The sequence below is a fragment of the Mustelus asterias genome, chromosome 5 (genome assembly GCF_964213995.1).
Source record: "Mustelus asterias chromosome 5, sMusAst1.hap1.1, whole genome shotgun sequence".
NCBI lineage: Eukaryota > Metazoa > Chordata > Chondrichthyes > Carcharhiniformes > Triakidae > Mustelus > Mustelus asterias.
Genome location: NC_135805.1, coordinates 25718681 through 25746074, shown reverse-complemented (window position 1 = coordinate 25746074; position 27394 = coordinate 25718681). Strand labels below are relative to the sequence as shown.

The 27394-nt window shown below is 44.9% G+C and overlaps 1 protein-coding gene across 2 annotated transcripts in view; it reads left to right on the top strand.

The window, feature by feature from the left end:
- Positions 1-27394, top strand: part of acoxl (acyl-CoA oxidase-like) — a 427580-nt gene that overhangs the window by 207594 nt on the left and 192592 nt on the right. For both annotated transcript variants that reach the window (XM_078212293.1, XM_078212294.1), the window contains exon 12: positions 7734-7887. In XM_078212293.1, coding sequence (XP_078068419.1) covers positions 7734-7887 — 154 coding nt within the window. The remainder of the gene's footprint in view (positions 1-7733; positions 7888-27394) is intronic.

The following is a 27394-nucleotide window of genomic DNA, read 5'->3' as shown; positions in this document are numbered from 1 at the left end:
TTCAAAAGTTCCTGAAAACTTTGTGTCTTCTCCTGCCCCTTCTGTCTGTCTCCCTACTCTCCTATTTTCCATAAAGCGCTCACAGCTGTTTGCCGAGATGAGGAGCAGAATATAAATTTAATGTTGTGTGCGCGGGCTCTGGGTAACAGTCAGAAGGTTGAGCATAGCTTTGCACCTTTGTAAGGTTGAGCACTGGCACTGGTTGTCTCGACTTCCATATAAAATATAGCTGTGTGTGTGTGTGTGGGGGGGGGGGGGGGGGATGTGTCTTAAGCTTCCATGCCTGTTTCACCTCCTTGATCCCAAGCAGCCATTTACATAGAAACATAAACAGTAGGAGCAGGAGTAGGCCATTTGGCCCTTCGAGCCTGCTCCGCCACTTTCCCCCCATACCTTTGATCTCTTTAGCCCCAAGACCTGTATCTAACTCCTTCTTGAAAACAAACAATGTTTTGGCCTCAACTGCTTTCTGTGGTAGGCTCACCACTCTCTAGGTGAGAAATTTCTCATCTCAGTCCTAAATGGTCTATCCTCAGACTGTGACCACTGGTTCTGGACTCCCCCACCATCGGGAACATCCTTCCTGCATCTACCCTGTACCTCAAAAAATCATTCCCTCCATCATCAACACACAGTCGCAGCAGAGTGTACCATATAAAAGACGTACTGCAGCAACTCACCAAGGCTCCTTCAACGGCACCTTCCAAACTGCCACCTCAATCACCAAGATGGACAAAGGCAGCAGATACATGGGAACACCACCACTTTGCAAGTTCCCCTCCATGCGACGCAACACACTGACTTGGAAATATATTGCCATTCCTTCACTGTCGCTGGGTTAAAGTTCTGGAACTCCCTCCCTGACAGCACTGTGTGTGTACCTACATCACATGGACTGCAGCGGTTCAAGAAGGCGGCTCACCACTTCTTCGTCAAGGGCAGTAGAGATGGGCAACAAATACTGGCCTAGTCAGTGACACTCACATCCTGTGAAAAATAGATCTTAAAAATGTATGCCTCAGATATATACACTGAATCAACTTCGAGCTTTCAACCCAGAGGGGAAGATATTTGACCCAATGCATTCCCATGCCAGCCATACGTAATGTATACAAAAACAAACAAAATGACGAAGAGACATTCTGGCTTGAAAATTTAACTCTATTCTCTCTGCACAGATGCTGAGATTTTCCAGCACTTTCTGTTTTGGCACACGTTTACCTCAGCTGGAACAGGAATCGAACCCAGGCTTTTGATGTTGCTCCGAACCAGGCGCTATCCATCTGAGCTCACTGACCCCCCCAAATAACTTTATCTAGTTTTCCTTGCCTCAACTTTTTTTTGTGATACCAAGTTCCACATGATGACCACTCTTTGGATAAGGTGGACGGACGGGATGGGACGGCCACTGACAGACTGACACCGATGATCCGACACCGGCCGACGGACCGGTGAATGAATGAACGTACGAATGGATGTGTCGCTGTAGGGTTGAATGAATGAACGTATCTGCTGAATTTTCTATTGTATTTATCGTGATCATCGTATATTTATGGTCCCTAGTACTGGCCTTCCATAGTGTGGAAACGTCAACCCAATTAAACATCCTCATAGTTATAATGGCCTCAATCAAGTTGTCTCTCCATCTTAAATATTCCAGAATTTTACATTTTCTGGTCTGTCTTGCCTGCTGGGTATAATATCGTAGTTCTGGTTTAATTCGAATAAGAACATAAGAACATCAGAAATAGGAGCAGGAGTAGGCCATCTAGCCCCTCGAGCCTGCCCCGCCATTCAATAAGATCATGGCTGATCTGACGTGGATCAGTACCACTTACCCGCCTGATCCCCATAACCCTTAATTCCCTTACCGATCAGGAATCCATCCATCCGCACTTTAAACATATTCAGCGAGGTAGCCTCCACCACCTCAGTGGGCAGAGAATTCCAGAGATTCACCACCCTCTGGGAGAAGAAGTTCCTCCTCAACTCTGTCTTAAACCGACCCCCCTTTATTTTGAGGCTGTGTCCTCTAGTTTTAACTTCCTTACTAAGTGGAAAGAATCTCTCCGCCTCCACCCTGTCCAGCCCCCGCATTATCTTATAAGTCTCCATAAGATCCCCCCTCATTGGTCTGGCAAAGAGCTGCCACAAACCCTATGAGCTAAGTAGCTTCCCCCTGTAGTTTATAGCTCAGTGCTTATGAAGTGACTTTATGCTATTATGGGCTTGGATATCGTGGTTAGTGATGAAGGGACAGTGTTTGCCACTGGCCCCATAGAAAGCTAGCTCTATGGTGCCAGTTTCCTCTATTACAGTATTTGTCTATTACAGTGTTTGTCTATTACAGTATTTGTCTATTACAGTATTCGTTACGTCCTGGAGCCAGGGCAAGGCTCTTAGAAATAGTGACATTATCAGCTAGGTTGAACAACCAATCAGATTGAAGAATTCTCACCCATAGCAAACCAGCAACTAAAAAGCACTGATTATGTCCGTACAAATGAGATTTATGTAGAAACTGAAAGGCCATGAATGTAGCCCAATCCATCACGCAAACCAGCCTCCCATACATTAACTCTATCTACCCTTCCGGACTGACTCAAGAAACTGTTCTTGAGCCTGTTGGTACGTGACCCCAGACTTTTGTATCTTTTTCCCAACGGAAGAAGGTGGAAGAGAGAATGTCCAGGGTGCGTGGGGTCCTTAATTATGCTGGCTGCTTTGCCAAGGCAGCGGGAAGTGTAGGCAGAGTCATTGGATGGGAGGCTGGTTTGCGTGATGGATTGGGCTACATTCATGACCCTTTGTAGTTTCTTGCGGTCTTGGGCAGAGCAGGAGCCATACCAAGCTGTGATACAACCAGAAAGAATGCTTTCTATGGTGAATCTGTAAATGTTGATGAGAATCATAGCTGACATGCCAAATTTCTTTAGTCTTCTGAGCAAGTAGAGGTGTTGGTGGACTTTCTTAATTATAGTGTTGGCATGGGGGGACCAGGATAGGCTGTTGGTGATCTGGACACCAAAAAGCTTGAAGGGTTCGACCATTTCTACTTCATCCCCATTGATGTAAACGGGGGCATGTTCTCCTTTACGCTTCCTGAAGTCGATGACAATCTCCTTCGTTTTGTTGACATTGAGGGAGAGATTATTGTCATTGCACCAGTTCACCAGATTCTCTATCTCATTCCTTACTCTGTCTCGTCATTGTTTGAGATCTGACCCACTTTCAAGTGTAAGTTGATAGGGATTCAGGACCGGCATATTCCTCTAAGGATGAAGCATAAGTATGGCAAGTTTTGGGAACCTTGGATAACGAGAGATATTGTGAGCCTAGTCAAAGAGAATAAGGAAGCATTTGGCAAAGCTAGGAGGCTGGGAACACACGAAGCAAGTGTGGAATACAAGGAAAGTAGAAAGAAACTTAAGCAAGGAGTAAGGAAGGCTAAAAGAGGTCATGAAAAAGCATTGGCCAGCAGGATTAAGGAAAATCCCAAGGCTTTTTAAACATATATAAAGAGCAAGAGGGTAGCCAGGGAGAGGGTTGGCCCACTCAAGGACAAGAGAGGGAATCTATGCGTGGAGCCAGAGGAAATGGGCGAGGTATTAAATGAGTACTTTGTGTCAGTATTCACCAAAGAGAAGGACTTGGTGGGTGATGAGTCTGGGAAAAGATGTGTAGATAGAACATAGAACATTACAGCGCAGTACAGGCCCTTCGGCCCTCGATGTTGCGCCGACCAGAGAAACCAATCTAAAGCCCCTCTAATCTACACTATTCCAATATCATCCATATGTTTATCCAATAACCATTTGAATGCTCTTAATGTTGACGCATCCACTACTGCTGCAGGCAGGGCATTCCACACCCTAACTACTCTCTGAGTAAAGAACCTACCTCTAACATCTGTCCTATATCTCTCACCCCTCAATTTAAAGCTATGTCCCCTCGTGTTAGCCATCACCATCCGAGGTAGTTTGAGTCATGTTAAGATCAAAAAGGAGGAGGTATTGGGGCTCTTGAGAAACATGAAGGTAGACGAGTCTCCAGGGCCTGATGGGATATACCCCAGAATACTGGGAGAGGCAAGGGAGGAAATTGCTGGGGCCTTGAGAGAAATCTTTGTATCCTCACTGGCTACAGGGGAGGTCCCAGAGGATTGGAGAATAGCCAATGTTGTTCCTTTGTTTAAGAAGGGTAGCAAGAATAATCCAGGTAATTACAGGCCGGTGAGCCTTACATCAGTGATAGGGAAATTATTGGAGAGGATTCTTCGAGACAAGATTTATTCCCATTTGGAAATAAGTGGACGTATTAGTGAGAGGCAACATGGTTTTGTGAAGGGGAGTCACGAACTTGATCGAGTTTATCGAGGAAGTGACAAAGATGATTGATGAGGGTAGGGCAGTGGATGTTGTCTACATGGACTTCAGTAAGCCTTTGACAAGGTCCCTCATGGCAGACTGGTGCAGAAGGTGAAGTCGCATGGGATCAAAGGTGAGCTGGCAAGGTGGATACAAAACTGGCTTGGTCAAAGAAGACAGAGGGTAGCAGTGGAAGGGTGTGTTTCTGAATGTTGCAAGTGGTTTTCCTCAGGGATCAGTGCTGGGACCTTTGCTATTTATAATATATATAAATGATTTGGAGGAAAATGTAACTGGATTGATTAGTAAGTTTGCGGACAACACAAAGGTTGGTGGATTTGCGGATAGCGATGAGGACCAGCAGAGGATACAGCAGGATATAGATCAGTTGGAGACTTGGGCGGAGAATGGCAGATGGATTTAATCCAGACAAATGTGAGGTAATGCATTTTGGAAGGTCTAATACAGATAGGAAATATACAGTAAATGGCAGAACCCTTAAGAGTATTGATAGGCAAAGGGATCTGGGTGTACAGGTACACAGGTCACCGAAAGTGGCAATGCAGGTGGAGAAGGTAGTCAAGAAGGCATACGGCATGCTTGCCTTCATCAGCCGGGGTAATGAGTTTAAAAATTGGCAAATCATGTTGCAGCTTTATAGAACCTCAGTTAGGCCGCACTTGGAATATAGTGTTCAATTCTGGTCGCCACACTACCAGAAGGATGTGGAGGCTTTGGAGCGGGCACAGAAAAGATTTACCAGGATGTTGCCTGGTATGTAGGGCATTAGCTATGAGGAGAGATTGGAGAAACTTGGTTTGTTCTCACTGGAGCGACGGAGGTTGAGGGGAGACCTGATAGAAGTCTACAAGATTATGAGAGGCATGGACAGAGTGGATAGTCAGAGGCTTTTTCCCAGGGTGGAAGAGTCAATTACGAGGGGGCATAGGTTTAAGGTGCGAGGGGCAAGGTTTAAAGGAGATGGACGAGGCAGATTTTTTACACAGAGAGTAGTGGGTGCCTGGAACTCGTTGCCGGGGGAGGTAGTGGAAGCGGATACGGTAGTGACTTTTAATGGGCGTCTTGACAAGTACATGAATGAGATGGGAATAGAGGGATATGGTCCCCGGAATGTTAGGTGGTTTTAGTTAAGTCGGGCAGCATGGTCGGTGCAGGCTTGAAGGGCCGAAGGGCCTGTTCCTGTGCTGTAATTTTCTTTGTTCTTTCTTCACTACGGTAGTGTGGTCAGCAAACTTGAAAATCGAATTGGAGGGGAATTTGGCCACACAGTCATAGGTGTATAAGGAGTCTTGTAGGGAGCTGAGAGCACAGCCTTGTGGGGCACTGGTATTGAGGATGATCGTGGAGGAGGTGTTCTTACTGATTGAGGTCTGTGGGTTAAGAAGTTTAGGATCCAGTCGCAGAGGGAGGAGCCGAGGCCCAGGCCACGGAGTTTGGAGATGAGTTTTGTGGGAATAATAGTGTTGAAGGCGAAGCTGTAGTCAATAGATAGGAATCTGACATAGAAATCATAGAAACCCTACAGTGCAGAAGGAGGCCATTCGGCCCATCGAGTCTGCACCGACCACAATCCCACCCAGGCCCTACCCCCACATATTTACCCGCTAATCCCTCTAACCTACACATCTCAGGACTCTGAGGGGCAATTTTTAACCTGGCCAATCAACCTAACCCGCACATCTTTGGACTGTGGGAGGAAACCGGAGCACCCGGAGGAAACCCATGCAGACACGAGGAGAATGTACAAACTCTACACAGACAGTGACCCAAGCCGGGAATCGAACCCGGGACCCTGGAGCTGTGAAGCAGCAGTGCTAACCACTGTGCTACCGTGCTGCCCACAACGACACATAGGTGTCCTTGTTATCTAGGTGTTCTGGGGTTGAGTGCAGGGCCAGGGAGATGGCATCTGCTGTGGACTTTTGCAGCGATAGGTGAACTGTAGTGGATCCAGGCAGTCCGGGAGGCTGGAATTGATTCGTGCCATGACTAACCTTTCGATGGACTTCATAATGATGAATGTCAAAGCCACCGGACGATAGTCATTAAGGCACGCTGCTTGGCTTTTCTTTGGTACAGGGATGATGGTTGTCTTCTTGAAGCAGATAGGACCCTCAGATTGTTGTAAAGGGAGGTTGAAGATGTCTGCGAATACCCCCGCCAGCTGATCTGCACAGAATCTGAGTGGTTGTCCGGGTACCCCATCCAGGCCAGTCGCTTTCCGTGGGTTGACCTTCGGGAAGGCTGCTCTCTCATCTGCAATGGTGACCTCAGATACTGGTTCATCCGAGGCTTCCGGTGTGGAGGCCCTACTATCGCTGACCTCTTGCTTAAAATGGGCGTTGAATGCATTGAACTCATTGGGGGAGGGGTGGGGCGGTGGGTGCATTGGAGCCGGCGATTTTACATGCCTTCATCTTGTAGCCTGTTATGTCTTGCAGACCTTGCCATAGTCGGCGGGGGTCCGTGTGGCTAGCCTGGGACTCTAGCTTTGTCCGCTACTGTCTTTTGCCATCTGATGGATCTCCTTAGATCGCATCTGGCTTTCTTGTGTAGGTCAGGGTCGCCTGACTTGAATGCCTTGAGAGGCTCAGAACCAGGGGAACATGTCTGAGAAAAAGATGTCGGCTATTCAGGACTGAGAAGAGGAGGAAGTTCTTCTCTCAGAGGATGGCGGATCATTGGAATTTTCTGTCACAGAGGGCTGTGGGGGCTCAGTTACTGAGCATGTCCAAGAGAGAGCTGGATAGAGTTCTCGTTATTAAAGATATCGAGGGATATGGGGATAGTGCCGAAAAATGGTGTTGAGGTCAAAGATCAGCCTTGACCTAATTAAATGGTGGAGTAGGCGTAGCTGTGGGGGTGAGGGGGGTTGCTCAATGGTCTACTCCTGCTCCTATTTCTTAGGTTCCCATGAGCAGTAAGATTGGCCGAAAAAAATAGATTTTTTTACCGTCGAATGAACTGAGACATAGCAATAGTAAAAACACAATCTCATTCAGTGCTGGGGCATATTTCAGTAAAAGCAACTCTTCAGTAAAAGCAACCTTTTTGACTGCAGTGACTGACAGAGTCCCACCAGCCGTGTGAAGAGACTGAGTCCTCCTCTGCCTTGACTAGATTCTCTTCCAGGCAGATTTTGCAACACAGATGACACAGAGTACAAGCAGGAGCAATAAGCTCGGCTGTTTATCCTTTCCACTTTCCTGACCCTAAGGATGCTGGATATAATGTGAAGTTGTCGCAATAAACATGCCTTTATCAGAGGTTGCAATCTATTGTATTGTGTTACTGGGCTATGCCTCTCAACCTTGGTTATGTGTGATTTTCTTTTCAACCTCACAGGTATGCAGGAGAGATACTGGATGAAGATATGTACCAAGGCAGGAATCTGGCCAACAATCGCTCTTTGCAGGCATTAGTTGCAGGGCTGAAGGCTTATAGCACCTGGGAAAATCTAGCATGTTTGCAAGATTGTAGAGAGTGCACTGGCGGTATGGTGAGTAAATCAGATGAAATTTATCCTTTCAAGATGTGATAAAAAGGACATGGATCAGCTCATGAAACCTGTACAGAGAAATGTATCTTTCATCACTGGCCGTGTATTAATTATATCTGTAGTTGGGGGTCAGTTAGCTCAGTTGGCTGGATGGCTGATTAGTGATGCAGAGCGACGCCAACAACATGGGTTCAATTCCCGCACTAGCTGTGGTTATTCATGAGGCCCCACCTTCTCAATCTTGCCCCTCGCCTGAGGTGTGGTGATCCTCGGGTTAAATCACCACCAGTCAGCTCTCCCCGTCAAAGCGGAGAGCAGCCTGTGGTCACCTGGGACTGGGGTGACTTTACCTTTACCTATCTGTAGTCCAGAGACTTGAGCGCAAAGGTTACACTTCCACCACCTCAGTGCAGTACCGAGGGAGTAGTGCTGCGCTGTGCGAGGTGCTATCTAAGGCTCTATTTGCCGTCTCAAGGGGTTGGCAAAGATTCCATAGCCCCATTTCAAAGAACAGAGATTTCCCCAGTCACCTGGGCAATATCTCACTCTCAACCAATGAACTATTATCACATTGCTCGAAAAGCAGAATACTGCAGACGATGGAAACCATAGAACCATAGAAAATTACAGCTCAGAAACAGGCCTTTTGGCCCTTCTTGTCTGTGCCAGACCATTTTTTGCCCAGTCCTACTGACCTGCACTTGGACCATATCCCTCCACACCCCTCTCATCCATGAACCCGTCCAAGTTTTTCTTAAATGTTAGAAGTGTTAAAATGTTAAAAATGTTAAAAGCATTTACCACTTTATCCGGCAGCTCATTCCACACTCCCACCACTCTCTGCGTGAAGAAGCCCCCCCTAATATTCCCTTTAAACTTTTCTCCTTTCACCCTTAACCCATGCCCTCTGGTTTTTTTCTCCCCTAGCTTCAGTGGAAAAAGCCTGCTTGCATTCACTCCATCTATACCCATCAAAATCTTATACACCTCTATCAAATCTCCCCTCATTCTTCTACGCTCCAGGGAATAAAGTCCCAACCTATTCAATCTCTCTCTGTAACTCAGCTTCTCAAGTCCCGGCAACATCCTTGTGAACCTTCTCTGCACTCTTTCAATCTTATTTACATCCTTCCTGTAACTAGGTGACCAAAACTGTACACAATACTCTAAATTCGGCCTCACCAATGCCTTATATAACCTTACCATAACACTCCAACTTTTATACTCGATACTCTGATTTATAAAGGCCAATGTACCAAAGGCACTCTTTACGACCCTATCCACCTGTGACGTCACTTTTAGGGAATTCTGTACCTGTATTCCCAGATCCCTCTGTTCAACTGCACTCTTCAGAGTCCTACCATTTACTCTGTACGTTCTACTTTGGTTTGTCCTTCCAAAGTGCAATATCTCACACTTGTCTGCATTAAATTCCATTTGCCATTTTTCAGCCCATTTTTCTAGTTGGTCCAAATCCCTCTGCAAGCTTTGAAAACCTTCCTCACTGTCCACTACACCTCCAATCTTTGTATCATCAGCAAATTTGCTGATCCAATTTACCACATTATCATCCAGATCATTGATATAGATGACAAACAACAATGGACCCAACACCGATCCCTGCGGTACACCACTAGTCACAGGCCTCCACTCAGAGAAGCAATCCTCCACAACCACTCTCTGGCTTCTTCCATTGAGCCAGTGTCTAATCCAATTTACTACCTCCCCATGTATACCCAGCGACTGAACCTCCCTAACTAACCTCCCATGAGGGACCTTGTCAAAGGCCTTGCTGAAATCCAGGTAGACAACATCCACCACCTTCCCTTCATCCACTTTCCTGGTAATCTCCTCGAAAAACTCTAATAGATTGGTCAAACATGACCTACCACGCACAAAGCCATGTTGACTCTCCCTAATAAGTCCCTGTCTATCCAAATATTTGTAGATCCTATCCCTTATCACACCTTCCAATAACTTGCCCACCACCGACGTCAAACTTACTGGCCTATAATTTCCCAGATTTCTTTTGGAACCTTTTTTAAACAATGGAACAACATGAGCCACCCTCCAATCATCCGGCACCTCCCCCGTGAATACTGACATTTTAAACCTGAAATAAAACCTGAGATAAAAACAGAAAATGCTGGCAGTATATGCGGAGAGAAACAAGAGAGTTAATATTTCAGGTCCGTGGTCTTCATTACAACTGGGAAAGGTCGAGACATTATAAAAGGGGTGAGTGGGACAGGTTTAAGTTTATTTATTAGTGTCACAAGTAGGCTTACATTAACACTGCAATTAAGTTACTGTGAAAGTCCCCTAGTTGCCACACTCCAGCACCTGTTCGGGTACACTGAGAGAGAATTTAGCATGGCCAGTGTACCTCCTAACCAGCACGTCTTTCAGACTGTGGGAGAAAACTGGAACACCCATAGAAAACCCACGCAGTCACGGGGAGTATGTGCAAACTCCACACGGACAGTGACCCGAGCCGGGAACCAAACCCGGGTGCCTGGCGCTGTGAGGCAGCAGTGCTAACCACTGTGCCACCACAACTGGGAAAAGTAGAGACATTGTAAAGGGGTGATTGGGATAAGGACAAAGGGAAGGTAGGGTGAAAATGAGGAGCGATTGAATGATGGAAGAATTAGCCTTTGGGGTGAAAGGGAGCAGAAGCAAAGAAATAAATGATGTGGCGAGAGCAGGTGCGCTGCTGACTGAAAGTAAAAATCAAATGCAATAACGAAAAGGGAAATGGAATGGAGCAGATTATGGTCTAAAATTGTTGAACTCAGCGTTGAGTCCGGAAGGCTTTGAAGTGCCAAATCGAAAGATAATCGAAAAATCAACATAAGCCGGAGAGGAATGAAGACGAAAAAAAAATATTTTTTTAATTGTGAATCTGTCAACATCTTCACTCTGACCTTTAATCCCAGTGGTTTTCTTTCTGTTACACCTCCTCTTTATTTATTTTTAGAATCATAATAATCAAAATTGGGATGTCCATCGATGTCCGGGTTAGGTTGATTGGTCATGCTAAGTTGCCCCTTAGTATCAGGGGATTAGCCGGGTAAATACGTAGGGTTTTAGGGATAGGGCCTGGGTGGGGTTGTTGACGGAGCAGGTTCAATGGGCCAAATGGCCTCCCTCTGCACTGTAATGATTCTATGATTCCATGAGACATAGGCAAATCCCTCAACCTGTTGAGAGACTTTGATTTTGATTTGATTTGATTTATTATTGTCACATATATTAGTATACAGTGAAAAATATTGTTTCTTGCACGCTATACAGACAAAGCATACCGTACATAGAGAAGGAGAGAGTGCAGAATGTAGCATTACAGTCATAGCTAGGGTGTAAAGAAAGATCAACTTAATGCGAGGTAGGTTCATTCAAAAGTCTGATGGCAGCAGGGAAGAAGCTGTTCTTGCGTCGGTTGGTATGTGACCCCAGACTTTTGTCTCTTCTTCCTGATGGAAGAAGGTGGAAGAGAGAATGTCCGGGACATTTGGAATAGGGGCAGGAAGCTGGCAGATTAGTAAGACTCATGTCTAATCACTGAGTATTACTTTGGAAAATAAATACTACGTCACCAGAAGTCAAAGACTGGAAATTAAATCGTTCAACAATTTACTTTTTTTCAGCTCACTTCAAATAGACAAACATTGGCAGGATTTTCATGTCCTGAGGCAGGAATTGAAAGTCAGGAAATTTCCCGATGTTGCAATCCCACCCCGGGAATGCTGGCCGGTGGAATTTTCATCTGGTGGAAGTTGGGACTGCCTGGAGTCAGATCTGCCATTTCCCACAGCAGACCCAAGGCAGAGATGGAAACAGGCCTGATGTCAGGTTAAAAAGTCCACCTCTGTTCACTAAGATATGGGCCCTGTTCTGGGAATCAGGCTGAGGTTCCTCTGACCCTCACCACACCTCTCCTCATTTCCTTACTGCCCCTTCAGCCCCTTTAGGTCTTTCAACCTCCTGAAACCTCCTGACTCCCCAATGCCTGCACTCACACTCAACCTCCTTACTCTCCAAACCCCATTCTCTCTTTAACACCCCCAATCCACTCACCCAGTATCTACTATGAACAAAATTCAAGAGCCCTAAAACAATGTCTTTGAAAAGCTCATTATTGTGTCAAAATAAACAAACATTATTTAAAAAACATTATCCTCTTTAGAAACCATGCATCTATCAAACAAAACAAGCTCACATTCCCCAATACACCTGTGTAAACAAGCCCTGCTGAGTAGAATCATTAGTGGTTTGAAAGGCAGTTAAGCATTCAAATGTTATTCCTCTGAGCAACTATATAAACAAACCCTCCTGAGCAGAATCCATTTGAGCCTTTGAAGTTAGCTCAAACCTCAGGAACCTGTCATAGAATCATAGAATCCTTTGGTGCAGAAGGGGGCCATTTGGCCCATCGAGTCTGCACCAAGCACAATCCCACCCAGGCCCTACCATGTATTTACCCTAGCTAGTTCCCCTGACACTGAGGGGCAATTTAGCACTGCCAATCCACCTAACCCGCACATCTTTGGAGGAAACCGGAGCACCTGGAGGAAATCCATGCAGACATGGGGAGAACGTGCGGACTCCGCACAGACAGTGAACCAAGCCAGCAATCGAACCCGGGTCTCCCTGGCGCTGTGAGGCAGCAGTGCTAACCATTGTGCCATCGTGCCGCCCTGTAAAACAGCCAAATAGATGGATGAGCACGACTTTATGGAGGAAATGAAAGCATTGGGGGATATTCCTCATTATTAGATTTGGATTTCAAACTGGGCTAGCCTTTCAACATTGTACAGTGCAGGATAACATGGTACCGAGTCGATAATCTATTCTAATGCACCTGAACACTTTTCCACTTTCACAATGCTGTTATTTCCCTTGACAGGCCTGTCAACTACATTATTTACTTGTTGTTTATCTTTTCAAATCAAACTGGAATGACAAAATTTCTCCTCATCTCTGTCTTAAATAAGCAGCGCCATATGCTATAGCAATTCATAATGATGTGTGAAGTAGACAATATCTTTTGTGCTGACATTCCATACGGTTTCCACGTCAAATACAAATTAGGAGCCAGAGTAGGACACTCAGCCCTTCAAGCCTGCTGCGCTACGCAATAAGATCTTGGCTAATCCTATTGTAACCTCAACCCCACATTTCTACTAATCCCCAATAATAACCTTTTGCCCCCTTAGGAAGAATCTATCTCCCTCTGCCTTCAAATTATTCAAAGACTTTGCTTTCATCTCCTTTTGAGGAAAAGGGTTCCAAAGATTCTCAACCTTCTGAGACAAAAACATTTCTCATTTCAGTCTTAAATGAGGAACGCTTTTTTAAAAAAACAAATGATCCCGAGTTTGAGATTCTCCCACATTCCCCTCCACATCCACCCTGTCAACACCCCTCAGGATCTAAAGGGATTTCCAAACTACGGTTCACCTGTGATTCGAGACATCTCTCTGCGGGAGTGATTTACCAAACTCCACCCACTTCCATCAAAATTGTGGAAGTTCTGGAAAGCCCATTTCCGGAATGGTGCCAGTAGCATGCGGACTCCAGCCCAGCCTCCTTCCCAGGGCAATGAAAATTGTCAGTGTCAGAAATGGGGGCGGGAATTCCGGGTCCCACCTGACAGGACATCAGCTTGGCATCGGGACAGGAACATCGAACCCCTTGCCTCTGGTTACTTCATTAAAAGACGTAGATATTGAGCAGAGAAATGCCTAATACAGGAAGAAGGGAACGTAGAGGTCTGGCTGAAAAGAACAGGTTGTTAGGAAAACTGACTGATGCCAGATGACTTGGACCATGCATTGCAGAAATAGGCAGATGTTAATGTTCATATTCTGGAAACATGTGAAAATTGTATTAATGGATCTCCGTCATTCAAACCTATGTAGAGTAGTAGTGAATGAAAGCAGTTTAAGAGAACCCTTATAGTAGGTATAGCAAAAGTCTAAGAGTCTCTGAAAGATGGAAATAATCCAACCAATGCCATTATTCTAACAGAAATGTAGCGTTATGTTAGCTGGGTTAGTTGTATGAAGTTGGACTGCATAACTAACAGATATCTGAGGAGCAAATGGAAGATTTTCTAACTACTTAGATGCAATGCAAGTTGAGCTATCAGTGACATTAATGTAACAGCATTGAACACCTGGGATTTAACCTGGGGTACTGACAATACCCTGATTGGGAACAAGAATGGAGCAGCGTTTTGAAGGAGTCTGGAACACTGGTGGGGAGAGTCAGTGGTCCTAAGGTTCTGGGAATACTGAAAAGGGGATATTTTAACAGCAAGGTGATTGCTCTGGTCCCTGAGGTCATTGGATGACAGCCTCCTGGATCTGGCAGGATTGAGGAGGGGATTCTCAGCATTTTGAAGGATTGGAAAGTTCCAGACTCAAGAAGGACTGGAATTGTGGTCTGAGGATTCAGGTGTGTTAACAAGAGTGGCAGGATATAGAAATTGGGGAGAGGGCAGGTTGGAAGTCAGTTGGAGGCATTATGGTTTGGCTGAACTGGAGGTTGCTCAGATAGTGTAGCATTGGGGGAGAAGGGCCCAATGGCTTTCTGGGGAGGGGTCCCTCCTTTCTTCCTACTTATTCCTACCCATCAGGATCTTCCTACAGTACAGCCCCAAGCCCTTTCACACCCACAAATACAAATCCCTCAACATTAATTAGTTACAGTAAGTAGTCTCACAACACCAGGTTAAAGTCCAACAGGTTTATTTGGTAGCACGAACTTTCGGAGCACTGCTCCTTCATCAGGTGAGTGAAGAGCTCTTCACTCACCTGAAGAAGGAGGAACACTCCGAAAGCTTGTGCTACCAAATAAACCTGTTGGACTTTAACCTGGTGTTGTGAGACTTCTTACTGTGCCTACCCCAGTCCAAAGCCGGCATCTCCACATCATTAATTAGTTAATTAGTCGTTATGTTCCTACCTTAAATCACTTGCATATAAATGTTCTGATTCTTAAAATGAATAGACAGAAAATCCTGAGTGGAGTCTGCATTTTCCTGATGGCCCCTCCTGGTGTTTGCTAGGAATGTCTTCAATAAACATACATTTCCCCAAAGAGCAAAAATTAATTTATAAACTGAGGTAAAAAAAAAATCCAGATGTGGCTGACGACTTTAAGGCAGTCTGACAACTTTAGCAAACAACTTTGGTGAAGGTATTAAAGGATGGATAAGACGTGCCATTGAGGACATTTTACATGTTCTTTTTTTAAATTCTTATATTTAAACCCTTGTTATTTACATTAGTGCCACAAACCTCTGACCTTGTCCATGGCTAGGATTCCCCAGTGTCGCTGCAGTGATTGGAGTTTTGGCTGAGCTCCAAATTCTCTGTTCTCCTGACAGCCGGGCAGGTACGAATGAGATCGGAGAATCCCGCCCTGGAACTTTCAGTTTCAGAGGGAAAGATGCGAACTAAAAATTTTCTCAAGGCTTTTTGAATGATTTGATTAGTTCATCAATAAATTGATTGCAAAGGAAATGTTTACATTGTTAGATGGCAATTTTTCCATTAAAACAACGTATCATAGAATCCCTACAGTGCAGAAGGAGGCCTTTTAAGGGGCGTCCGGACATGAATAGGATGGGAATAGGTGGATATGGTCCCCGGAAGGGTAAGAGGTTTTAGTTTAGTCGGGCAGCATGGTCGATGCAGGCTTGGAGGGCCGAAGGGCCTGTTCCTGTGCTGTAATTTTCTTTGTTCAGCCCATCGAATCTGCGCCGACGACAATCCCATAACCCCCTGTATGTACCCTGCTAGCACCCTGACACTAAGGGGCAATTTAGCATGGCCACTCAACCTAATCTGCACCTCTTTGGCGTGTGGGAGGAAACCGGAGCACCCGGAGGAAACCCACGCAGACACGGGGAGAAAGTGCAAACTCCACGGAATCACCTGAGGTTGAACCCGGGTCTCCGGCGCTGTGAGGCAGCAGTGCTATCCACTGTGCCACCGTATACTTGTATTTATATAGTTCCTTTGACATAATGAACTGTGGTGCTCCGCAGAGGCATTATTTTAAAACAAGTATGACTCCAGGCTACAAAAGCAGCTGCATGGGGAGATGATCAGTAGCTTGTTCAAAAGGTGGGGTTCAAGGAGTGCCTTAGTGGAAGAATGCGAGGTAGAGTGACAGCAAGGTTTAGGAAGAGAAATCCAGAGCCTAGGGTCTGGCAACTGAAGGCACAACCACCGCCACGGAGAAATTGACATCAGGGATGCTCAAGAGGCCAGAATTAGATGAACACAGATATCTGAGAGGTTTGTAAGATGAGAGAAAATTGTCGAGAGGGAGAAGGGCATGGTCATGGAAGGATTTGGAAACAAAGATGAGAATTCTAACATGGAGGTGTTGCTCGACCAGAACCATTGTAGATCAGTGATCAGCGGCGTACCAGATGAAGCCGACTTGGTTTGAGTTAAGACATGGGCAGCTGTGTTTTAGATGACCACAAATTAATGAAGGGTGGAATGTAAGGAATTCTACTCCAGTTTACAACTCTTTAGTGAGTGGTATTCAGTGCTGAAATAAATAAAACGGTTCAAGCATGAAGAGGAAAGTGGGGACTTTCAGTTGTATATTGTGGAAGACAAAACCAGCTCAGACCAGCAGAGTTTTGACATGTAATTAGAAAATAAAAACACATTTTGCTTTCAAATATATTCATATGTGTATATATTGAAGAGCGGTAACTTGGTGGAGTTTGATTAATGCATCTGAAGACGGGTTTATCACAAAGGATAAGCAATCTCAATCATAAGGTCAATCCACCACCACCAGTGAGGAACCCAGCTTAAAATGACGGAAAATAATGTTTCAAAAATGTACGAAACACTTGACTCAAGAGCTTTTTAAAATGCTCCTCCCTCCCAGAAGAGCCACTTTAATTTTCCGAGCTTCTTTGAAGGTCTATAAATTAGCGCAGATAACGGAAATGCCCAACGCTGATGAATCCAGTCGGGGTCGGGACCTGTTTCGAGTGCACACTTCTTTTGCATAAGCTCAAAAGCTTATGTAACATAAATTTGCACTTAAAGTCAACACTGAGAAAGGATGTCTAACTGAGTGGAAACTCCAAACCGAAAATGTTACTGAACCACCTAGTTTTACATTTTCGAAATGCAGCTTGTTTACCATTGAGTGTTTGTGACATTTTGCCTATCTTTGAATGTTTCAAAATAATTTGGCAGATGGAAAATATAAATGAGTTATATAAACTAATAATATTGAAAGATCTTGTGAGTATTTGCCGCAATCTTAGGAATTTTGGGTTGTCTGTTTTGTAAAATAAAGATGACCATTCATGTCGTCTGCATATAAATCCTTTGTATTTTGCAGATAATAAAGCCATTATTTATGGGGTAGAGAAGGGTTACTAACTATATTCAGACAACAACATCTACATTCATCAAGTTTACCAATTCGATCCTTGTTTTTAGAGCCTCAACCAAAGAGTTTCTCCCTGTCTTTTCAGCTGTATCCCATTCCCTGCAATCTGCTGATTCTTTCAATGTTTTTGTTTGGTAAATGGAATGGGAGTAAGCCATTTAACCCCTCAAGCTTGTTCCACTATTCAATAGCTGATAACTGTGATTTCGTTCTCATCCTATGTGGACAATAAATGCTGGCCCAGCCAGTGACTCCCACATCCGTGGATGAATGAAAAGAAGCTGATTCACATTCTTGCCTTTTCCTCATATTCCTTAGATGTTTGTTAACCAAAAATATTACCAATTTCTGCTTCAAATTAACAATTGATCGAGCATCAGTTGCCATTTACAAGAGAGTTCCAACCTTCGACCGCCCTTTGTGTGGAGAAATGTTTCTTAATTTCACTCCTGAAAGATCAGACTCTAATTGTAGACTCTATTCCCTAGTCCTAGGGCGCGATCTTACCTGATGGTCACACCACGCTCCCGTTGCAGTGATGTCGGAGAATTTGGTGGCCAGCCAAATCTCCGTTTAGTGCAGCGGGATGGGAAAATGCCATTGGCGTGAACAGTGGTAACACTTTGGCCCTAGACTCCACAAACAGCCAAAATAGTTTCTGGCAACTCTATCTGTTCCCCATACTATCTTGAACCCTGCAGTCAAATCATCCCTCTTAACCTTTCCAATTTCCAGTTCATATCTCAAGAAATTTTACCCATGAATTCCAGGTGCCATTGTGGTAAACCCGTGCAATACTTTCTCTAAGGCCTTTATGTCATTTCTAAAAAAAAAGTTTATTTATTAGTCACAAGTAAGGCTTACATTAACACTGCAATGAAGTTACTGTGAAATTCCCCTAGTCACCACACTCTGGCACCTGTTCAGGTCAATGCATCTAACCAACACGTCTTTCAGACTGTGGGAGGAAACCGGAGCACCCGGAGGAAACCCATGCAGACACAGGAAGAACACGCAAGCTCCATGCAGTGACCCAAGCCAGGAATCAAACCAGGATCCATGGCGCTGTGAGGCAGCAATGCTAACCACTATGCCACCGTGCTGCCCCTGAGGTATGGTGCTTAGAACTGCTGACAGTACTCCAGGTGTAGGATAGTCTAGCTGGGGCTTTGCATAGCTAAAGCATAATTTTTACCCACATATATTCTAGTCCTTAAGATATGAAGACCGGGGGGCGATTGTCCCAAAAAGGTTCTAAGTGCTGAATTCACAGCAAAAATGGTGTAAATCACAATTGTTTTTTCAGTGGGAGTTCAGACTCGAATCTCCCACACTCTGTGCAATGCAGAGGTCACAATCGTGAATATCATTAAAGGCTCGGGGGCCTTTCATACCAGAGTCTGACAGTTCCGGGCCTCTGCACATGTGCAGTGGCCCTGAATTGTCAGCTTGCAGTTTGCTGGCCAACTCAATCGCTGGCCAGCCGGGACCCCTGTAAGGATTCCCGGGCCAGCCCCGACCCCCCTATTCCCCTCCCCCATCCAGGAGCGCCCCAATCTCCAGCATTTCCCTTTCCCCAGCAATGATGATCCTGCCCCCCGCATCTCCTCCTGGCAGACACACCCCCCCACGGGAGGCAGACCAACCCTGGCAGACACCCCCACATCCCAGCAGACCCCCACCACGGGAGGCAGACCTTTCAATCTCCACTATGTCTAGCTTTTCATCATTTACAAAGCACCCTATTTTAACCTTTTTAGATCCAAGAGAATGGCCTCACATTTGCATATAATATATTGGAATTCATTTGTCTCGATTTTGCCTTTTACCTACACTATTAATGTCACTTTTTAATTTTATGCTTCAGTCTATGCAGCTTATAGTGTCACCTGCCTTCATGCCAGCAGAAAATTTGGATAGGCCATCATTCAAGTTGTTAATAAATACAGTATATATTTCAGGCATCAATACAGATCCTTGTGGAATACCACAAGTCACATCCTGCCCATTACCTGCCTATTCTCCCTACTCTTTGTCTCCCCCTCCTCAGCCAGTTTCCTGTGCCATGGGGTGGCACAGTGGTTAGCACTGCTGCCTCACAGCACCAGGGACCCATGTTCGATTTCAGCCTTGGGTGACTGTCTCTGTTGAGCTTGCACGTTCTCCCCGTGTCTGCGTGGGTTTCCTCTGCGTGCTCCAGTTTCCTCCCACAGTCCAAAGATGTGCATGTTAGCTGGATTGGCCGTTCTAAATTGCTCGTTAGTGTCCCAAAGTTGTGTAAGTTTGACTGATTAGCCATGGTAAATGTGTGGGATTGCAGGGGTAGGGTAGGGGAGAGGGCTTGGGTAAGATACTCTGTCTAGAGAGGGGGCTATACTGGATCTAGTTCTGGGAAATGAGCCCGGTCAGGTCGTCAAAGTTTCGGTAGGGGAACATGTGGCAAATAGTGACCACAACTCTGTTAACTTTAGGATAGTAATGGACAAGGACGAGTGTTGTCCGAAGGGTAGGGTGCTAAGTTAGGGGAAGGCTAACTATAGTCGGATTAGGCAGGAATTGGTGGCCGTTGATTGGGAGAGGCTGTTCGGGGGTAAGTCCACGTCTGGCATGTGGGAGTCTTTTAAGGAACAGTTGATAAGGCTGCAGGACAGGCATGTGCCTGTAAAAAGGAAGGATAGGAAAGGTAGGATTCGAGAGCTGTGGATAACCAGGGAAATTGAGGATCTGATCAAAAATAAAAGAGAGGCGTACGTTAGGTCCAGGCAACTGAAAACAGATGCAGCTTTGGAGGAATACAGAGAGAGTAGGAAAGAACTCAAACGGGGAGTTAGAAGGGAGAATCCTAAGGCATTTTATTCATATGTTAGGAACAAAAGAGTTGTCAGGGAAAAAGTCGGACCTCTCAGGGACAAAGGAGGGGAATTATGCTTAGAACCCAAGGGAATAGGGGAGATCCTAAATGAATACTTTGCATCGGTATTCACAAAGGAGAGGGACTTGTTGACTGGGAGTGTCTCAGAGGGAGGTGTTGACCCGTTAGAGAGAATCTCCATTACAAGGGAGGAAGTGTTAGGTTTTTTAGGTAACATTAAAACTGACAAATCCCCAGGGCCTCATGGCATCTATCGTGGACTGCTCAAGGAGACAAGAGATGTAATTGCTGGGCCTCTGACGGAAATCTTTGTCTCTTCATTGGACACAGGTGAGGTCCCTGGGGATTGGAGGATAGCAAATGTGGTACCATTATTTAAGAAGGGTAGCAGGGATAACCCGGGTAATTATAGGCCAGTGAGCTTGACGTCCGTGGTAGGGAAGTTGTTGGAGAGGATTCTTAGAGACAGGATGTATGCGCATTTAGAATGGAACAATCTCATTAGTGACAGACGGCATGGTTTTGTAAGAGGGAGGTCGTGCCTTACAAATTTGGTGGAGTTTTTTGAGGAAGTGACAAAAACGGTTGACGAAGGAAGGGCTGTGGATGTCGTCTATATGGATTTCAGTAAGGCATTTGACAAAGTCCCCCATGGCAGGTTGGTTAAGAAAGTTAAGGCTCATAGGATACAAGGAGAGGTGGCTAGATGGTAGAGAACTGGCTTGGCCACAGGAGACAGAGGATAGCAGTCAAAGGGTCTTTTTCCAGCTGGAGGTCTGTGACCAGTGGTGTTCCGCAGGGCTCTGTACTGGGACCTCTGCTATTTGTGATATATATAAATGATTTGGAAGAAGGTGTAACTGGTGTTATCAGCAAGTTTGCGGATGGCACGAAGATGGCTGGACTTGCCATTGTATTGCCTAATACAATTAGGACCTAATACAACATCACCTATACAATAAATGGCAGAGCCATCAAGAGTATAGAAACACAGAGGGACCTAGGTCTGCAAGTCCACAAATCCTTGAAGGTGGCAGCACAGGTGGAGAAGGTGATGAAGAAGGCATATGGTATGCTTGCCTTTATAGGATGGGGTATAGAGTATAAAAGCTGGAGTCTGATGTTGCAGCTGTATAGAACGCTGGTTAGGCCACATTTGGAGAACTGCGTCCAGTTCTGGTCGCCGCACTACCAGAAGGACGTGGAGGCTTTAGAGAGAGTGCAGAGAAGGTTTACCAGGATGTTGCCTGGTATGGAGGGTCTTAGCTATGAGGAGAGATTGGGTAAACTGGGCTTGTTCTCCCTGGAAAGACGGAGAATGAGGGGAGACCAAATAGAGATGTACAAAATTATGAAGGGTATAGATAGGGTGAACAGTGGGAAGCTTTTTCCCAGGTCGGAGGTGACGATCACGAGGGGTCACGGGCTCAAGGTGAGAGGGGCGAGGTATAACTCAGATATCAGAGGGACGTTTTTTACACAGAGGGTGGTGGGGGCCTGGAATGCGCTGCCAAGTAGGGTGGTGGAGGCAGACACGCTGGCATCATTTAAGACTTACCTGGATAGTCACATGAGCAGTCTGGGAATGGAGGGATACAAACGAATGGTCTAGTTGGACCAATGAGCGGCACAGGCTTGGAGGGCCGAAGGGCCTGTTTCCTGTGCTGTACTGTTCTTTGTTCTTTAGAGAGTTGGTGCAGACTCGATGGGCCGAGTGGCCTCCTCCTGCACTGTAGCAATTCTGTGATTCCTAGTTAGATCAGTATTTGCCTTCAGTCGCGTAGGCTTCAACATTAGCTGACAGGTTTTTAATGAGGGACTGGATATCCTCTGGAAATCTATATAAATCACATCTACAAGACACTCCTCCATCTGCCACTTTAGTCATCTGTTCAAATAATTGAATCTGGTTTGTCTCTCTGATTTGCTCTGGACCTCTTTAATGTTCAACCTTTGTTTTCCTCCAATGCTCTTGTGTTTCTCTCAGTTTCCAGCCTTGTTGTGTTTTTCCCTCTCTGTTACGGTGTTTCGATTTTCTTCTCTAACTTCTCTGTATTTTTCTCTGTTACTCCTGTGTTTTCTATTACTCTGACAATTTTACATTTTGTTCCTTCTGCTAAATTCTTGTAGGTGCTGAGGCCAGTTGTAGCAAGCATTGCCATCACAAAAGAACAGAGATTTGACTCTTATCAGCTAATTTAACCGTAGATCTCAGAGCTCCTGCCATTTGCACAAAAGGTATTGAGCACACCTCACTCACATAAAGACCTGCATTTCAAAATCAGATTCTGAATGGAAGCAGCTGAATTGAAGTTATGGAATATCAGCTCATGCTTCTCTTTCTGTTCTTTTGCACTCTACTCTTTCCGATGTTCACTACAATTGCCTTTCATTTATCTCTACCCTTCTCCCACTTTCTTCCCTCTTTGCGGCAGAGCTGCCATTATGACCCAGAGTCTGTCACGCGGCGTGAGTCTTGTGCCAGATTTCCTTTTAGACAGGAGTATAAGTTCGATAAACAGTTTTTTTAAAAAAAGATACGAAGTGGCTGTCTGGGACGTCAGGAGTTGCCGCACTGCAACATGTTTCTCTGATGTTGCTTCTATGCTGCTCCAGAAACAAAGTATCAAAAGCCATGTTGCAATCTACAGCCATGTGTGCCTTTGCTGATGTTACTACTATTTATCTCAATAGTTCTTGTGCTTTACGAAGGTAACAATTTTGTTTCAAGAGGGAATTGAATACAAGTAAGGTCTCTCTAAATAGTGACCAATCTGCTGCCACGTAATGCTCAGTGAGTTAAAGGATTCACTGTTTTATGACAATAGAAGGCTTTCTGCCAAGCAGGAGATAATGTCAGAGCCACTCATTTATATTCAATTCCGTTTCTTTTATTGTATAATGTTCTGACATTTTTACTAATGATTTGGAAACCAAGAGTGATTTGAAAACCAAGAGTGAAATTTTTCGGCCCTCCCGCTGGTGGGATTTTCCGGTCACACCAAGTCAATGGACGTTTGAATGGCCCGCTGCATCTTACAACCAACAGGATGGTAAAATTCAGGCCCAAAGTAAGGAAAAATGAATTTTCCCATTATTCTGTGAAGGGGCGAACTTTTGTTATGTCCTCTGCCAAGGGTTTAACTTTCATTCCTTCCCATGTTTAAACTTGAGAGTGCACTGCTGGACATTATTCTAAATGTACCAATTGGTGTCAGGAGGGGAAATTACATTGCACTTACCTCTGCTGCAAATACTACAAGCAAGCTTGGGAATAGTCTGAGGCCTGAGTACACCAGGCCTGAGTACACCAGGCCTTCGTGCAGGGCGCGGTGTTGGTGTTGAGGAGGGTGGAGGGTGTAATGTTGAGGGAGTCGGTGGGGAGGAGGGGACACACAGGCAGAATTTCACTGTCCTGAACAACACCATTGATGAAGGGACAACGTCACCTTATGCTGGGGAGTTTTCAAGTTCCTGGTCTCACATTCTCCAGAAGGTCTAAACACCTGACTACTGTGACACTAATAAATAAAACATCTGAAAGACATGCTGGTTAGGTGCATTGGCCGTGCTAAATTCTCCCTCAGTGTATCCGAACAGGCGCTGGAGTGTGGCGACTAGGGGATTTTCATAGTAACTTCATTGCAGTGTTAATGTAAACCTACTTGCGACACAAATAACTAAACTTAAACTTTACTGGTGGTAAAGTTTTTAAAAACAACATTTACTATCTGGGGCACCTATAAAAAGTGTGAGATGTGCCCACAGTAGCCCGAGCTTTTCTAACCATATGCAGATTAGTTCCCTCTCTGGGATATTAGTTTATTGGTGGCAGTGCTGAAGAGTGTGGGTTCTCACAAACCCAACGTAACAGATGATATAGGTGTCAGAGGGGCAATGAGTGGGATTTAGCAACACTGAGGTGAATCTATATTTTTGCAGCATTGTAAACATATGAACATATGAATTAGGAACAGGAGTAGGCCATTTGGCCCTTCAGGACTACTTTGCCATTCAATAAGATTGGCTGATCTGGTTGTAACATCAACTCCACATTCCCATCTACCCCTAATAACATTTCACCCCCTTGTTTATCAAGAATCTATCTAGCTCTGCCTTAAAAATATTCAAAGATTCTGCTTCCACTGCCTTTTGAGGAAGAGAGTTCCAAAGACTCATGACCCTTTGAGACAAAAAACTTCTTCTCATCTCTGCCCTAAATGGATGACCACTTATTTTAAACAGAGGTCCCTTGTACTAGATTCTCCACAAAGGATTTTTCCACATCAACCCTTTCAAAGCCCCTCTTATATATTTCACTCAAGTTGCCTCCTACTCTTCTGAACTCCAATGGACACAAGTCTAGCCTGCCCAACCTTTCCTCATAAACTAACCTGCCCATTCCTGGTATTAGTCTATGTTATGATGGCCATGAAAGCCACAGGGGATCAACAGTTGGGTGGCACGGTGGCACAGTGGTTAGCACTGCTGCCTCACAGCGCCAGGCACCCAAGTTCGATTCCCGGCTTGGGTCGCTGTCTGGAGTTTGCACATTCTCCCTGTGTCTACATCGGTTTCGTCCGTGTGCTCCAGTTTCCTCCCACAGTTCAAAATGTGCGGGTTAGGTGGATTGGCCACGCTAAATTGCCCCTTACTGTCTGGGGGACTAGCTAGGGTAAATGCGTGGGTTGTGGGGTAGGGCCTGGGTGGGATTGTGATCGATACAGACTCGATGGGCCAAATGGCCTCCTTCTGCACTGTAGGATTCTATGAATCTATGAACAATATAGCGCCCCGTGGGCTTTGTGGAATACAAGGTGCCTTACTGAGTGAGCGGAGGCTCGCCCAGTGGGAAGCAGTCTGCCTGTTATTTTACCCGGATCAGAGTTGTAGTTACAGAGGTGAAGGCTACGTGACTGTGAGCCGCAGGCGTGGCCCTTTCCTTTGGCGTTGTTGACGGGAAACAGGCATTTGGCAGAATTACTACAATCTAGTAAACTTTCAACTGTTTCCAATGCATTTAAATCCTTCCTTAAATAAGGAGACCAATACTGTACACAGTACTCCAGATGTGGTCTCACCAATGCCCTGTGCAACTGAAGCATGATCTTCTTACTTTTATATTCAGTTACCATCATTGTAAATCATAACGTTCTATGTGCTTTCCTAATTACTTGCTGAAGCATCTTTGCATCTTCCTCACAGCTCACCCTCCCACCCAACTTTGTGTCATCTGCAAATTTAGAGATAATATATTTAGTTCCCTCTTCCAAATCATTAATATATAATGTGAACAGTTGGGGTCCCAGATCTCTGTGGTACCCCATAGTCACTGCTTGTCAATCAGAAAAAGACCCATTTCTGTCAACTCTTTGCTTCCTATCTGCTAACCAGCTTTCTATCCATCTCAGGACATTACCTGCAATCCCATGCGCTTTAACTTTACATAGCAGTCTGCTTTGTGAGACCTTGTCGAAAGACTTCTGAAAGTCTAAATAAGCCACATCCACTTGTTCCCCTCAGTCAACTCCACTAGTTACATCCTCAAAGAATTCTAATAGATTATGGCTGATCTGATTGTAACTTCAACCCCACATTCCTGCTTACCAATAACCTTTCACCCCTTTGTTAAAGAAGAATCTATCTCGCCCTGCCTTAAAAACATTAAAAGACTCTTCTTCCATTGCCTTTTGAGGAAGAGAATTCAAGGGACTCGCGACCCTCTGAAAGAAAAAATTCTCCTCATTTCTGTCTGAAATGAACAACACCTTATTTTTAAACAATGACCCCCTTATTCCAGATTGTCTGACAAAACGAAAAATTCTCTCCACATCCACCCTGTAAGTGTCCCTCTGGATCATAAAGGTTTTGATTACATCACCTCTTACTCTTCTGGACCCGAGTGGATACAAACCTAACCTCTCCAACCTTTTCTCATAAGGCAATTCGCCCATTCCTGGAATTAGTGTGGCATGCTCATTTATACTAACTCTCTGTTTCCTGTTAGGTAACCAATGTTCAATCCATGCCAATATGTTACCCCCTATACCATAAGCTTTTATTTAATGCAATAACCTTTGATGAAGCATTTTATCAAATGCCTTGTGGAAATCTAGGTACAGTTTATCCACAGCACATGTGACTCCTCCAAAGAACTCCAATAAATTGGCTAAACATAAGTTCCCTTTCACAAAACCATGTTGACTTTGCCTTATTGCCTTGAATCTTTAATAATAGCTTTTAATATTTTCCCTAGAACAGATGTTAGCTAACTGGCTTATACTTTCCTGCTTTCTGTCTTCCTCCCTATTTGAATAAAGGAGTTACATTTGCTATCTTCTAATCTAATGGAACCTTCCCTGAATCAAGGGAATTTTGGAAAAATAAAATCAATGCAACCGCTATCTTACCAGCCACTTCTTTCAAGACCTTAGGGTGAAGTCCATCTGGATCAGGGGATTTGTCAATCCGCAGACCACAATTTGCTCAATACCACTTCTCAGGTGATTGTAATGTTCTTGAGTTCCTCCATCCCTTCCATTTCCTGATTTACTGCTATTTCTGGGATGTCACTGCTGTCCTCTATAGTGAAGACTAATGCAAGTTTAATTCACCCATCATGGCCCTACTTTCCATTAGCAATTCCCCAGACACGTTTTCTATGGCATCAGTGCTGCTGGCGCAAGACAAAAAATACATTTTGTTTTTAGCAATACTCAAAAACTTTTTTTTTCATTCGTGGGACATGGACGTCGCTGGCTGGGCCAGCATTTATTGCCCATCTCTAGTTGCCTGAGAGCAGCTAAGAGTCAACCACGTTGCTGTGGCTCTGAAGTCACATGTAGGCCAGACCAGCTAAGGACATGGATTTCCTTCCTTAAAGGACATTAGTGAATCAGATGGGTTTTTCCAACAATCGGCAATGGTTTCATGGTCATTAGTAGATTCTTAATTCAGGGTTTTTTAAAAATTGAAATTCCACTATCTGCCGTAGCGGGATTTGGACCTGGGTCCTCAGAACATTAGCTGAATTTCTGGATTAATAGTCTAGTGATAATACCACTAGGCCACCGTCTCCCCTTTGTGCATGAATTTGTTAAGGTTTCATATACACTATCTGATAGGGTGATGGGAACCATCTCATTGGTTGCTTTAGAAAGGGAATTGGGTGAATGCTTTGAGGAGGAAAGAATT